Source organism: Ctenocephalides felis, unplaced genomic scaffold (assembly GCF_003426905.1).
Source record: "Ctenocephalides felis isolate EL2017-DRISC unplaced genomic scaffold, ASM342690v1 CF-g0.4_SCAFFOLD_03573, whole genome shotgun sequence".
Taxonomy (NCBI): domain Eukaryota; kingdom Metazoa; phylum Arthropoda; class Insecta; order Siphonaptera; family Pulicidae; genus Ctenocephalides; species Ctenocephalides felis.
This window is the reverse complement of record NW_020539727.1, coordinates 22647229-22662885: the sequence shown is the minus strand read 5'-3', so window position 1 is coordinate 22662885 and position 15657 is coordinate 22647229. Positions and strand designations below refer to the sequence as shown.

The 15657-nt window shown below is 27.4% G+C and overlaps 1 protein-coding gene across 1 annotated transcript; it reads right to left on the bottom strand.

The window, feature by feature from the left end:
* Positions 1-2815: 2815 nt before the first annotated feature.
* LOC113389787 (endoplasmic reticulum aminopeptidase 2-like) lies at positions 2816-13408 on the bottom strand. Its single transcript, XM_026626795.1, has 8 exons — positions 13322-13408; positions 12946-13275; positions 10590-10945; positions 6087-6234; positions 4950-5145; positions 4499-4573; positions 2868-3038; positions 2816-2823 (listed from the first exon to the last, which is right to left on the bottom strand). The coding sequence occupies exons 1-8, from the start codon at positions 13406-13408 to the stop codon at positions 2816-2818; spliced, it is 1371 nt and encodes a 456-aa protein (XP_026482580.1).
* Between the last annotated feature and the right edge of the window lie 2249 nt (positions 13409-15657).

The following is a 15657-nucleotide window of genomic DNA, read 5'->3' as shown; positions in this document are numbered from 1 at the left end:
GTATAAATTTTGTTAACATTTCTATCGCACCAATGGGTATTTGCCAGAATGCAATGCGGCGCTTACGCGCTTCCGTATGTCTTCTCTAAACCAGCCACGCAGCAAAATTGCTTCGAAAAAAGTTCAAAATTTTAAGAAAAATTCGAAATAAAAAAAATCATTTTTTTTTCAAAAAAAAGTCAAATTTCTACAAAAATTTCAAAATTCTCAAAAATCTCTTTTTCAGAGTTTTCAAAAAATTTTAAAGGTTTTTTTTAATATTAATTTTCGGTACGTGAAGTCCAGCAATTTGCCTTAAGGCACGATGCCATACACCACTAGTTTTATTATCTATTTTCTATATTTTTCATATAGATATTCACTTACTGGAGTTTACAAAATTACAATAATCAAATAAAAATGGAAATCCCTCAAGAAGAAAAAGATCCAAAAGAAATCCGGGCTCATCCGGATTTTCCGGAATTAGACAAAGTCGATGTATGCATTTATCCGAGTTACACCCGTATGCAACTACCTTAGTAAGTATATAAAAAATATATTTAAAAAAAATTTTCTGAACGCAAACTCCTTCTGAACGGTTATTCGAATTTTGATAAATCTTTTTGGAGTTTATTAAGGAAATCGACTTACGAGGTCTCAAACGTTTTAAATCTTTCAGTCAATTATCCTTGTCGTCATGTGTCATGTTTAGAATGTCATGTCACTTAACTGTTGTCAGTAGTTGTGTCTCTAAAAGCATCCTTGACACCTGTCATAGACTATTTAAAGATTCTGACACTGTCAGACAGGTTAAAGCTAGTCCGGTAAGAATAGACCAAGAAACGGTTCAAAATTTGTAAAATAGATGATCAAATTGAAGGACCTTGGAAGGTTTGCCGAATCTTGTTTCATTCAACTATATTATTATTGTGTTAATCTTCTTATATATAAAAATGGATTGCAAAATGTGTTGGTAAGCGCATAAAACAACAACGCCTGAACCGATTTGGCCAATTCTTTTTTTAAAATGTTCGTTCAAATCCAAAGATGGGAGAAAAAATCGAATAATTGCCGGGAAAACCCTAAAAACTTCCCTTTTCTGTTTCACATACAAACGTTAGTATTTTCATATTTTTGCCATCGGATACGAAATATTTACTCAAGTCAATGAGTCTGAATTTTTTTACTGTGCTCCAATTTGTATGAATTTTTGAAATTAGGTTTATCTTACTCTCAAGTTCAAAAGTGAAAATAATTTAGACTCCTTTGCCTTTGCCCTCTCAGTGGTGTAATTTATTTTTTTTTTCAAAATAGCATCGGATATCGATAAAAGAACTAATTATAAGAAAATAATGTTTTATAATATTTTTCAAAAAAGCAAATACTCATCATTTTATTCAAAGCTGTTGTACATTTAAGATCCATATGGGGGGTGGATGTATATACATTTCGGTATAGACTGTAGAGTAAAAAAAAACATAATAATTTTTAACTAATTGGTAAATATCAGTATAGGTTATTAAAAAAATTAGAACTTTTGAATTGTGAACATAAGTACAGGACAACGTCTGCGGGTCATCTAGTATAAAATAAATATTTGCCAGTTCTTATATAAATTTGCAAGTTAATTTAACATGTACTTTTGTATACTCTTTATAAATTGTTCAAAAGTTTTGGCAAACTTTCAAACGTGATTTTGGAGTATACAGAGTTGATGTAGGTTATTGTGATATTTAAAAATATTATAGATTTTTTAATTTTGTACAAATTCACTCAATATATTATATTAATTGAATGAATATTTTAGAAGTTATGATTTTTTTAAGGAATAAAAGCACATCTTTATAAATTGTGGAAAATTTTCAAACGTGATTTTGGAGTATACAGATTTGATGTAGGTTCTTATAATATTAGACAATGTGGTAGATAATTTAATTTTAAACAAATTTGCTAAATATAATATTCGTATTAAACATTTTGATTAAAAGTTATGAATTTTTTAAACAACTAGTGCACAAAATGATGGTGTAAATACCATGTAGAACGTTACGTAATTTTTTTTTTCATAAATGTCATTTTATTATGATTTTAGGGTATAAGGAGTTGATGTAGGGTCTTATAATATTTGACAATGTTGTAGATACTTTATTTTAAAGAAATTTACTTAATATATTATATTAATTAAGTGAATATTTTAAAAGTTATGAATATTTTTACTTTTGAATTGTAAACATAAGTACAGGGCAACGTCTGTCGGGTCATCTAGTATATATAAAACTAGGGGAAAAATCGCTAAAATTATTCTTAATATTTTATTACTATTTTAGTCGTGTGGTTTGTCGCCAAAGATACGCAAAAAATCACAAAAGATACTGCAAAGCATTTTTGAACGAACTGAAATTTTTGGAAAGGATGCAGAGCAAAGCCTTAGACGGCGTCAGGATACACAGGTAATTTTAAAAAATCCTTAAAATTATTATTAATAAATTGTTTTTTTACATTTAGGCAATTCTCTCGTGGTATAATTAGTCCAGTTTTCAAATCTTTATCCCAAATGCAAAAGGCGATTGCTGATCCTCTAACACCGGCACAACGTTGGCGATTGGAGCAAAAAATTATGGGCAGGGAATTTGGGAAAATAAATTAGTAAAAGATAGTAAAATTGTAGATACACTAACGATATTAAATAAATTATAACGAGCATTGTTAATTTTTGTTTAAGCGCCTAAACAAAATCTGCCCTTACAACAACTCTCTTATACTCTTCAGTATCATTCGATAAAAATATATTTATTTCGATCAATAAATATATTTTTATCGAGTTTAATCTTTGGTATTATATACCTGAAAGATTCTAAAATAATATAAATTTATAATTTTTAACTTACCGAGATTTCCAAACCACATATGAGAGATTTCATGAGCAACTACAGTGGCAACTCTTTGTTTATTAGCCGTAGAGCTGATGTTCTTATCGTAAAATAAGGCTGTTTCCCTAAATGTTACCAAACCCCAATGCTCCATGGCACCAGATACAAAATCTGGGATCGCTATCATATCTAGAAATAAAAAAAATTAAACTTCTATTAGTAAAAATAAAACGTAAAACTCGAATTGACAAAAATCGGTTCAACTAGATAAAAATAGATCAAAATCAATTCAAATATATAAAAATCCATTCAGGCTCATAAAAATTCATTCAGGCTCATAAAAATCGATGTAGAGTCATCAAAATCCATTTAGAGTCGTAAAAAGCCATTCATATTGACAAAAATCCATTCAGATCCATAAAAATCCATTCAGATTCATAAAAACTCGATTCAGATTCAGAAAAAATCGATTCGAATTTATCAAAGTCGATTATGATTTGACAATAGTCGATTTGAATCGATCAAAGTCGATTTGCATTTAAAAATAATTCGAATTGATTAAAATGATTTGAAATAATAAAAATTATTTCGAATTGACTGAAGTGGATTAGAATTCATGAAAATCAATTCAGGTTCATTAAAAATCGATTCAGATTCATAAAAATCCATTCAGATTCATGAAAATCCATTCAGATTCATAAAAATCCATTCAAATTCATAAAAATGCATTCAGATTCATGAAAATCCATCCAGATTCACAAAAAGTCAATTCAGGTTCATAAAAATCCATTCAAATTAATAAAAAGTCGATTCGAATTCATAAAAATCGATTCGAATTCATAAAAATACATTCAGATTCATAAAAAAATCGATTCGAATTTATCAAAGTCAATATGAATTGACTATAGCTACTTAAATTCATATAAATCTATTCAAATTCATAAAAATCCGATTCAGATTCATGAAAATCCATTCAGATTCATGAAAATCCATTCAGATTCATGAAAATCCATTCAGATTCATGAAAATCCATTCAGATTCATGGAAAATCGGTTCGAATTAAAAAAAAATACATTCAAATTCATAAAAATCCATTCAGATTCATGAAAATCTGTTCAAATTCATAAAAGTCGATTCAGATTTATAAAAATCCATTCAGATTCATAAAAATCCATTCAGATTCATAAAAACCGATTCGAATTGATAAAAACCGATTCAAATTGATCAAAGTCGATTCAAATTAACCAAAGTCGATTCAAATTAACCAAAGTCGATTCAAATTAACCAAAGTCGATTCAAATTAACCAAAACCGATTCGAATGAATAAAAACCGATTCGAATGGACCAAAACAGATTCGAATTGTTTAAAATGAATTAAAATATTTTAAATTGGTATAAAATTGTTGTAAATCGTCCACGATTAAAAGATTGCTAAAAGTAGTCCAGAACTACTAATAGTCATCCACAAGAACTACAAGTCGTTCAGAACTACCTTAAGTCGTCCAGAACTTCTAAAATTTGCCCAGAACTACTAAAAGTCGCCCAAAACTACTAAAAGTCGTCCAGAATTACTAAAACTAGTCCAGAATTAACAAAAATATACTAGAATTATGATAAGAAGTGTATTTAGAAAATAAAATTATTTTTACCTAATTTTGGAAGTGGGTAGTTGACATCAAAGTACCTTATGTAATATTCTGTAACTTTTACACCAGTATCAGTAGCTAAAAATAAAAAAAACAAAATTAAAAAAAGTATACATTTTAAATAAAAAAGTCCATTAAATCTAGTTTGAATAGATCCAGATCAAATTTTAAGGGAAAGTTTAAATATTTATTTATTTATTTATTTTTAAAATATATAGCCCACAGATTTCTTCCAAGAGGACTCAAAAATACAATTATTTTACATAATGAATAACAATTAAAATGTATACAAAATTACAATATATAGTTGTTAACACAAAATGCTTAACATAAAATTACATATAATGCAGAATGTAACAATATTATTTATAAACAGAATAAGATAAAATAATGAGATATTTGAAAAGAAAATAAAAAGGTTAACTTGAGGCTAAATATGATTTTTATCCCTTACCAAAATTAACTTTTTCCTGTTGGGCCGGAGTGGCATATGATCTGAAATTAAAGCTTTGGCCATCTGCATTCTGGATTTTGGCCTCTTTGTATTTGAAGTCACAGACTATAAAACAGGCCAGATAAGTTGACATAGGGACACTCTTTGCAAAGTGGACTGTGGTCAGGCCCTTTGAAGGGACATCTGGCTCTGCTTTCTAAAAGATAAATACCAAGATAATTTTTTTTGCTCTAAATACAATTATAAATATATTTTATCGTCAGGAAGGAAAACCCGACTTATTTTTATATATGTAGAGTATATAAAAATAAGTCGGGTTTTCCTTCCTGACGAAATAACTCCAGAACGCACGAACCGATTTCGACAATTTTGCATTCGTTGGAAAGGTCTCGGGCTCCGCAAGGTTTATAGCTAAGAACATTAATTGTGCATGGCATTGTGCCTTAATGCAAATTGCTGGAACTTCACGCACCGTAATTAGAATTTCGAGTAATGACATTAGTGAGAATTATCAGAACTATGCTTGGTTAAGTCAACGAGCAATTTTTTCCGCAAAGAATAATGATGTACACACACTGAATTTCACCATTCAATCAAAAATTGCTGGCGATTTGGTGACATACCAATGATTCCGACTGGTCTTCCGTTTGACTTCAAACGATTGCAATTTCCTTGCGTTCGCAATAACAAGTCGCAAGGCCAATCGCTTAGTGTTTGCGGGATAAATTTCAAATGGATTATTTAGAAAATCATTGTTTTTCACATGGGCAGTTATACGTTGCCTGTTCACGAGTTGGAAAACCATCCGCTTTGTTTGTGTTAACGTCAGACCAAAAAACAAAAAATGTGGTTTACCAAAGATGTAACTTTAATGAAACGGATAATTTGCGGATTCACTTTCATTTACTTAGAGAAGTTCAACTAAAAAACACTTCATTTTTGTAATCGAAATAAATTCATTACTGTTGTATAATAAAATCACATTTTTTCTTTTCAAATATAGATCAAACAAAAAAAATTTTCATCTTTCTCACGAAACCATCTGGTGACGAAACGGAGTTCGTCGGGTTTGCTAGTTTTATATAATATTATTTAATTTATATATAATTTTATATAAATATATTTTATTATTCTTACCACTTCGTTCATGTTAGACAAGGCTATATAGTCATCTTCGGAAGGCCTGACAATCCTGACCGTAAATTCGGCCTTCATTGCAGGTTCATCGAAAGAGGGAAAGGCCAGCCTTGCAAAAGTTGGCTCGAATTTACTTGTAGCAATCACTCTGAAACAAAAAAAATATAAATAAAAATAATTATCATATATAAGATATTTTCCATGAGACCTCTTAAGAAATCGAGTAACAAGAAGTGATTTTTAGTCTAAGTAAGAAAATTTGTTTTTTTTAACTTTATGTTATAGTAATCGTAAAAAAATCGTAAATTAAATTTTTGCATTTCTCCACGTTTCAGACGTTTCTGAACATTTTGGCATACTTAAGAAAGAATGGATGTATGTATGTGTGCGTGTGTGAAAATTTGATTTTAATTAAAATATTATAAGAAATATCTAGCCAGGTTCTTGGTGTACTAGATAGGCCTGTGAAAGCCCAGTGGTCGGCCAGAGGTTATTTACTCTATTTAAAAAAATATATATATATATATATTGTCCATTTTAAAGATTGTAGGCCATTCTGAACATTTCTGGACGATTTACAACAATATTATACTATTTTATAATATTTAATTCATTTTAAACAATTCGAATCGATTTCGGTCAATTCGAATCGACTTTAGTCAAATCATGTTGACTTAGATCAATTCGAATCGATTTTTTATGAATTTGAATGGATTTTTATGAATCTGAATGAATTTGTATAAATCTGAATGGATTATTATAAATTCGAATCGACTTTTTATGAATTTGAATAAATTTTTATAAATTTGAATCGACTTTTTATAAATTGGAATAAATTTTTATAAATTTGAATCGACTTTTTATGAATCTGAATAGATTTTTATAAATCTAAATGGATTTTTATAAATCTGAATCGATTTTTATGAATTCGAATCAATTATTTATGAATTCGAATCAATTATTTATGAATTCGAGTAGACTTTTTATGAATCTGAATCAATTTTTATGAATCTGAATGGATTTTTATGAATCTGAATGGATTTTGAGGAATTCGAATCGATTTTTTATGAATCTGAATGGATTTTTATGAATCTGAATGGATTTTTATGAATCTGAATGGATTTTTTATGAATCTGAATGGATTTTTATAAATCCGAATGGATTTTTATGAATTTGAATGGATTTTTATGAATTTGAATGGATTTTTATGAATCTCTGAGTTATTGTGTCCTCGATGTCCCAATCGCTTGACGTCAACGATTTTTTTTTGTTATAATTTATTTTAAGTCTTTAAAAGTCTTGAAATAAAATTTAAATATAATTTATATCAGTCAAAAAGAGTCTTTTATAAATTAAATTTTATAAATAAAATAGTAGGTCTATTGACACATAATTTTTAATACTTCTCAGAAGCAATTCGTAACCCATTGTTGTTAAATTCATTACGAGTTGTGTTTTTATAGTTATTGCTTGTCATTCGCAAAAACATCTTAGAAATATATATATCTATATATATATATATATATATATATACATATATATATATATATATATATATACATATATATATATATATATATATATATATACAGAGATTTATACCGTTACGAAACGTATTTTAACACAAAAGAAAAAAATGCAATTAGTACGTGACATGAGTAAAAAAAACGAAGGTACGATTTCTTCAAACATTCCTCATCGTTTGATAAAAAATTATATCTGAAATTGCACCAGAATTTACATTTATTTGAATTAAAAGACTATCGTTCACAAAACTTGTAAATTATTCATAAATATGCTTTTGTTTTAATCCTACAGTTGAAAAAAGTGTCTCATTATTTAGATGAAAAACCAAAGAGTTTAATACATTTATAATAAATTTTGTAATGTGTAATATTTTTTTAATAATATAATTTTAATATATATATATATATATATATATATAATTATATTTAGAAATCTCTCCACCGTTGCGGTTTGCAAGTACAAAAATTTCACTTTTATTTCTTCGGTTTAGAAATACTCGGTGCAATTTCCTACTATTAATAATTTCTAAACAAATTTCATATATCTGTTATATAATACATATAATATATATGTAATATACTAGTATTACGTAATAAAAATGATATGTAATTTTGTATTTATTCATTTCAATATAATTATAAACAATTATTTGTTTATCAAACCAATATGAGTCAAATGTATATAAATGCATAAGACAAAACTTATTGAGAAATTTATTCCATTAAAATCAAAATCAACTAGTGGTGTATGGCATCGTGCCTTAAGGCAAATTGCTGGAACTTCCCGTAGCGTAACGAAATGTTCGAGGATTACTGAATGTTTTCATATAGATTTTTATAAATACTGTAAAATTGTCTAATATTTATAAGAATTATATAAACTGAATTACAGAGTTGAAAATATTTGTTTAAAGTATATAAGAACTTAAGTCAGAACATGCCTTAAGGCACGATGCCATACACCACTAGTTTTTGTTTGGTTTAACCTATGTATGAAGTAGCACAATCTTAGCAATTTATTTTGTATACAGTGTTGTATTTTAAGTATAAATTATGTAGTTTGTTGAAAGCAAGTAATATATATATATATATATATATATATATATATATATATATATAATATAATCCTTGTACCTAACATGCATATATCACAACAACTCAAGACGTAATTCAATTAAATAATTTCCATTTTTTCTGTCTTGTTCGAGAATCCAATTAGTTGTTTCATAAGACACGATATATATATATATATATATATATATATATATATAAATGAAAATATATGTGGGAACACAAATGATCAGACACGAGATTAATGAGTCACCTCACGAACTGAGGTTATTAAAGGCAATTGTATGTTGTTAGTGTATTTTCTCATAGAAATATATAAATTATATATATATATATATATTTATTTATTAATTTATTTATTTATATATTTTAACCAAAGTCTCAAGTTTGGACAAATTTTTTCATCGACGTTCAAACTCTCCCCTATTAATTTTACTAGTATCGTAAAAAATTAAAATTCGTACTTTTCTCACAGTATTATTAATACATCAAAATATTATTAAAGAATGTATTAATTTTAATATTTGTCGTTAAAGTAGACACTTTTAGGTATTTTATGTGTAAATTACAAGACTGTAGTACAAACGGTTTGCCCAGGGTAATTTTTCAAAACAAACAATATAATTAATAAAAATGTGATACATTTTAGACGTAAAAATATCATTAAGTTAAGTGGCACAACTAGTGTAACCGCCTAAAACAAGGTGACTTTTGGGAATTTATATTAAAAAAACTACTTTATCAATCATTTCAAAATTTTAGAAATATATTTATACATGTTTTAAGAATACATAGTAAAATTTTTGAAGTAAAAAATAAAATATTTTTTGAGTTATCGTCGATCTCTAACGACGCGACAAAAAAGGCCCTTAACTGCTGCAGTGATTCCGGCCTTCTACGTGGATGAAATTTACAAAAAAAAAAATTCTCGTTAATCTAGATAATATTGTCTGTAAAATGAACTACGATAAAGAAAAAAAATAAAAATTGACAAAATGACGGCGTTTTTTTTTAAAAAAAAAAGTCAAATTTTACCCAAAATTTTGGTCGTTTTTGGACTGCCAAAATTCGATTTTTGATCCGATCAAAAAATCGACAGGTCATTGTACGGAGAACTTTATATAGAACATGTAAAAAAAAAATTCGATAGTGATCGGATCATTTGTTTTTGAGTAATCGCTGCAGCAAATTCGGAAAATGCTGTTTCGAGAAAAACGCGTTTAAAGATAAAATTATCGTTATACTATTATATATACTATATATATACTCTTTAAATGGCTGTAACTCAAAAACTATTTAAGATATCGATTTGAAATTTTGGTATGTTATTTTTAAAGATATAACCCATCGAAATATGGAAAAATTGAAAATTCGATTTTTTGAAAATTTCACACTAGTTGTGCCCTTAATAATTGCAATATTTGTATTCAAATTTTCCTTCACCGTATGTTCTAAAACACTTGTCGGTTTATATTAGAAAGTTGATATAGTGTGTGCTGCTTTTTTTAATTTGCATATTGGAATAGATAATTTATTGTTTATTTATATCATAAACTAATAGTCATAGTCTAGAGTGCATTTTATATGAGATTATAGAAACAGGTTTGCAATTTACTGATGAATATGCATGTAGCAAATATATTTATAATTTAATCTCGATTTATGTTATATAATGTATATATATATATATATATATATATATATATATATATATAAGGCGCCTTCTAAGCAATTACTGCATTCTTCAAGAAACTGAAAGTGCATTTCAAACAAGAAGATGCATTGTGATTTATTCATTTCTGACATAGAAAGGAAAATTATATATATATATATATATATATATATATATATGCAGAAATAATTCTATATTTCTAAATAAAAATTTTCCCCACCAATCATCTTTTACCTTGTCTGGTTCCTTTCCTCATCCCAATAGTTGCTCTTATAAAATCCAACAATCTTCTTTCCATCGCCTCCAAATTTTCCAGTATAATTCAAAGTCAAATCGTAAACTCCTAAATCCAAAAAATCACCGAATTCCACAATCCAATAATCCAGCGACCGATTTTCGAACACTTTCACAATTTCTGGCACTTTCACATCACTAGTGTTGAAGGAATCACTTTGGGCACTTGTGGGGGTAAGATCGACGTTCGATTGTCTTTTGGAAAAATTCGATTGTCTTCTATCGATTTTGTGGGATGTTATGTTGAGATTTTTGGAGTGTAAGATTAAACGTTTTGTTGGATCTGTCACATTTATCTAGATAAAAAAAAAAAATTTTGGGATTTTTGGGCAAAAATAAGACAAAATTGGTGTTGGCAACTTAGGAGCTGGTTTTTGTAGACGTCTGCAGGGTTTGTCGGTTTCAAAAACCGGTTTTAAAAATCGTTTTTTTGGCAAAGTTATGGAATTCTATAACCGGTTTTTCAGTGGAAAAAGTCGGTTTTCACTGTATAAATGGAAAACGACAAATATAACCAAATATAAAAGATAGATGAAAGCGTTTTTATTCTTGAAATCATATCGATTCAATAGCATTTGATATCTTATCAGTCTGCAATAGTTCCCAGAAAGGTTTTGTATATATTAATGTTAATTTTTATATTAATTTAAATTAGTGTGACTTTTTCTTGAAGAAGTAACTTCATCTACTTAAACTTAAAAAAAAAGAGTTTTAAACCCTAGAAGCCACAAATTAAAGAACAAATTAATATATCAATATCATATATTAAATCAGGCTTTAAAAACAATTAAGCATAATTTGGTCGGAAGTATGAGAGTATTTTCTATTTTGTGAGTAAACAAAAGACACGTGTAAGTAGCAATTCGATAAAGGTTCTCAATTTTTTTTAAATCATATTTTATTAAACAAAAAATAATTAGAATGTTTAAAATTAATAAATCAAATTGCTCGGAACAGATATAAAATTTTAGCTTAATTGTTTTTAAAACTAAAATTGATATTAACAATATTTTCATTCTTATATGTGAAAATGATGCACGAATAACGAATAATTATTTTCAAAGTTATTTAATCAAGATAAACTAATATTTTTTAGTTCTACTAATTAAAATTAAAATAATTTTGGTCACTATCTATAATAAAATAATGATGTCTAAAAACCAACTGTTGTTTTTGCAAAATTTATACCAATTGGTAGACCCTAAGTAGGGTTTATATAAAAACCGACATTTCAGAAAACGGTTTCGATCTTTAATTTTATTAAAAATCCGGTTTTAACCGGTTTTCGAATTTTATATAGAAAATAAATTTTGCTCGAATATTCTGTAATTTATCCGCACATTTAGTGTAATTTAGAATAGTATTTGACTGAATTTATTTATTGTTCAATTTTATAGATAGTAAACAAAATATTTTAATTTCAATTAGTAGAACTAAATAATGATAGTTTATCTTGATTAAATAACTTTGAAAATAATTATTCGTTATTCATGCATCATTTTTACATATAAGAATGTGTTTTCGAATAAATAAATATAATACATTTTAAATAAAAAAAAATCATTAAATAAAAAAAAAATTTAAAAAAATATTAGATAACATGTTGATACATACTTGGTAAGATCAATTTTAGTTTTTTAAAAACAATTAAGCTAAACTCGGGTATTGTCTGTTTCGATCAATTTTAATTAATAATTTTAAACATTCTAATTGTTGTTTGTTTAATAAAACATGATTTCAAAAACTGAGAACGTCTATCGAATTGCTACTTAGACGTGTCCTTGTTTACTCACAATTTTTCTGAAATAGAAAATACTCTCATACTAGCTACCAAATTATGCTTAATTGTTTTTAAAGCCTAATATAATCATTCTAAGTTTTTTGTTCTTTAGTTTGTGACTTCTATGGTTTAAAACTCTTTTTTTTAAGTTTGAGTAGAGATAGTTACTTCTTCAAGAAAAAGTCACACTGATTTAAATTAATATATACACTGGTATAAAATTCTAAATATATATACAAAATCTTTCTGGGGACCATTGCAGACTGATAAGCTATCAAATGCTATTGAAACGACATGATTTCAAGAATAAAAATGCTTTCATTTATCTTTTATATTTGGCTATATTTTATCATAATCCATTATACAGTGAAAACCAACTTTGAAAACCACTTTTTCATAAAAAAACGGTTTTCGAAGTTCACAATTTTCGTCAAAAAACCGGTTTTTAAAACCGGTTTTTAAAAAACGACAACCCTAATCCTAAGTTGCCAAAACCAAATGCATCAAAAAACCCACCGTCAAAACCAAGAAACCCTCAAAATCCTCATCACCACCATCAGGTCTATTCATCAAATGCGGCCTCAGCAATAAATCATAATGCACTGGCACCACACCAGTAGGCAATCTAAAAGTCAACTCATCCTGGACACCAGAAGAGTCTATTACCCCATCATCATCAACTTTTGGAACCAGATTAATAAAAGTCTGGTTGTACTTCCTGGAGACCTTCGTCTGGTTAACACTATCCTTCGTAAAATTATTCAAAGTCTGCCTATTAATGGCTCTCATGATGGCTATCCTCTCCAGTTTTTCTGCAAGGACATCTCCTACAAGGAACCAAGGATGCTATAAGGCATCCACAAAGGATCAGGAGAAATATGCAGGATCCTACCAGAGTCAGCACCAGGACACTTTTTGGTTTTCTTCTCGTCCTGGTGCGATCTGAGGATGTCGATGATGATACTCGATGGTCTTCCATGGTGATGAAAATAGATATGGTTTGTATAAGAAGCACTTCACATTTTTTTTTTAATTTTTATTTTTTGGTCTAAATAATTTTCTGGGGAAAAATTGGTTAAGTGAGGTTGAGGGTTCTGTACCAGAAAGTTTGTGTATTTGTTTATTATATCTCTTGTAACTTTTGAAACGTTTGTCTGGTTTTAATGAAATATTTAACAAGTACAAAATTAAATTGTTTATAGTATTATCTAATATTATAATGCCCTATAGAATATATATTTATAAATTTGGGTCATTTTTGCATTGCATGCAGACACAAATTTGCAAAACAAATATTTATCGGTACAGATTGTTGCTTAATTATTCTGAAAAAATGACAAATACTTTATATAGTTATGTATTTAAAAATAGATTTCATACGTCTGAATATGCAAAAAAATAAATTTCAATATAAAAGTGTGTAAAAAAAAGTATACAAAATTGTGTAAAAAAATGTACAAAATTGTGTAAAAAAATGTACAAAATTGTGTAAAACTGTGTAAAAAGTGTAGTAAGGTGTGTAAAAATGCATAAAGTGTGTAAAAATGCATAAAGTGTGTAAAAATGCATAAAGTGTGTAAAAATGCATAAATGTGAAAAGTGTGTAAAAATGTGAAAAGTGTGTAAAAATGTGAAAAGTGTGTAAAAATGTGAAAAGTGTGTAAAAATGTGAAAAATGTGTGGCAAAGTGTGTAAAATATGTGAAAAAATGTGGTAAAGTGTGCTAAAGGGCAAAACTATAACGTGTTGAAAAGTGCTTAAAATTGTACAAAAAGGTAAAAAAATGTACAAAAGTGTGTAAGTGTGTAAAAAAGTGTACAGACGTGTGTAAAAAAACTATACAAAAGTGTGTAAAGAAAAGTATACAAAAGTGTGTAAAAAAAAAGTATACAAAAGTGTGTAAAAAAAAAGTATACAAAAGTGTGTAAAAAAAAAGTATATAAAAGTGTGTAAAAAAAGTATATAAAAGTGTGTAAAAAAAGTATAGAAAAGTGCGTAAATAAAAAAAGTATACAAAAATGTGTTAAAAATGTACAAAAGTGTGTAAAAAGTGTGTAAAACTGTGTATAAGTGTGTAAAACTGTGTATAAGTGTGTAAAACTGTGTATAAGTGTGTAAAACTGTGTATAAGTGTGTAAAACTGTGTATAAGTGTGTAAAACTGTGTATAAGTGTGTAAAACTGTGTATAAGTATGTAAAACTATGTATAAGCGTGTAAAAAAAGTGTGTAAAAATGTATATAAAAGTGTGAAAAAAATGTACAAAAGTGTGTAAAACTGTGTATAAGTGTGTAAAACTGTGTATAAGTGTGTAAAACTGTGTATAAGTGCGTAAAACTGTGTATAAGTGCGTAAAACTGTGTATAAGTGTGTAAAAAGTGTAGTACAGTGTGTAAAAAATCTACAAAAATGTGTGAAAATGCATAAAAGTGCGTAAAAGTGTACAAAAATGTACAAAAGTGTGTAAAAATGCATAAAAGTGCGTAAAAGTGTACAAAAGTGTGAAAAATGTGTGGTAAAGTGTATAATATTTGAGAAAAGTGTGGTAAAGTGTGTAAAATATGTGAAAAAATGTGGTAAAGTGTGCTAAAGTGTAAAATTATAGGCATACTGAAGTGTTTAAACGTGTTTAAAATTGCACAAGAAGGTAAAAAAGTGTACAAAAGTGTGTAAAAAATGTACGTAGTGTGTAAAACTGTGTAAAAGTGTGCAAAAAATGTACAAAAGTGTGTAAAACTGTGTAAAATTGTGTAAAAAGTGTAGTAAAGTGTGTAACAATGCATAAAGTGTGTAAAAATGCATAAAATGTGTAAAAGTGTGAAAAAAGTGTGGTAAAATATGTAAAATATATGGAAAAATCGTGTTAAAGCGTGTAAAATCGTGTTAAAGCGTATAAAATCGTGCAAAGGTGTGTAAAATCCTACTAAAACGAGTAAAATCGTTTGCATATATGTAGTATGTGCTAAAGTATATAAAAGAGTAAAAGTATATAAAACTGTATCATAGTGTACAAAACTGTATCAAAGTGTACAAAACTGTATCAAAGTGTATGAAATTGTGTAATATATAATGTACATACTATAATACATATAATATACATACTATAATGCAAAAGCGTGTTAAAATGTAAGTAAAAACGTGTCAAAGTGTGCAAAAGCGTGTTAAAATGTGAGTAAAAACGTGTCCAATAGTGTTAAAGTGTGCTAAAATGAGTAAAATTCGTGTTAAA

Excerpts from the sequence above, each read along its gene's own strand:
- LOC113389787 (XM_026626795.1), bottom strand. The coding sequence starts at position 13,408 with ATGGAAGACCATCGAGTATCATCATCGACATCCTCAGATCGCACCAGG. Across the intron at positions 10,946-12,945 it reads AGGGTTTCTTGGTTTTGACG|ATAAATGTGACAGATCCAAC; the intron begins GTGGGTTTTTTG and ends TTTTTTATCTAG. Across the intron at positions 3,039-4,498 it reads CTACCCACTTCCAAAATTAG|ATATGATAGCGATCCCAGAT; the intron begins GTAAAAATAATT and ends TTTTATTTCTAG.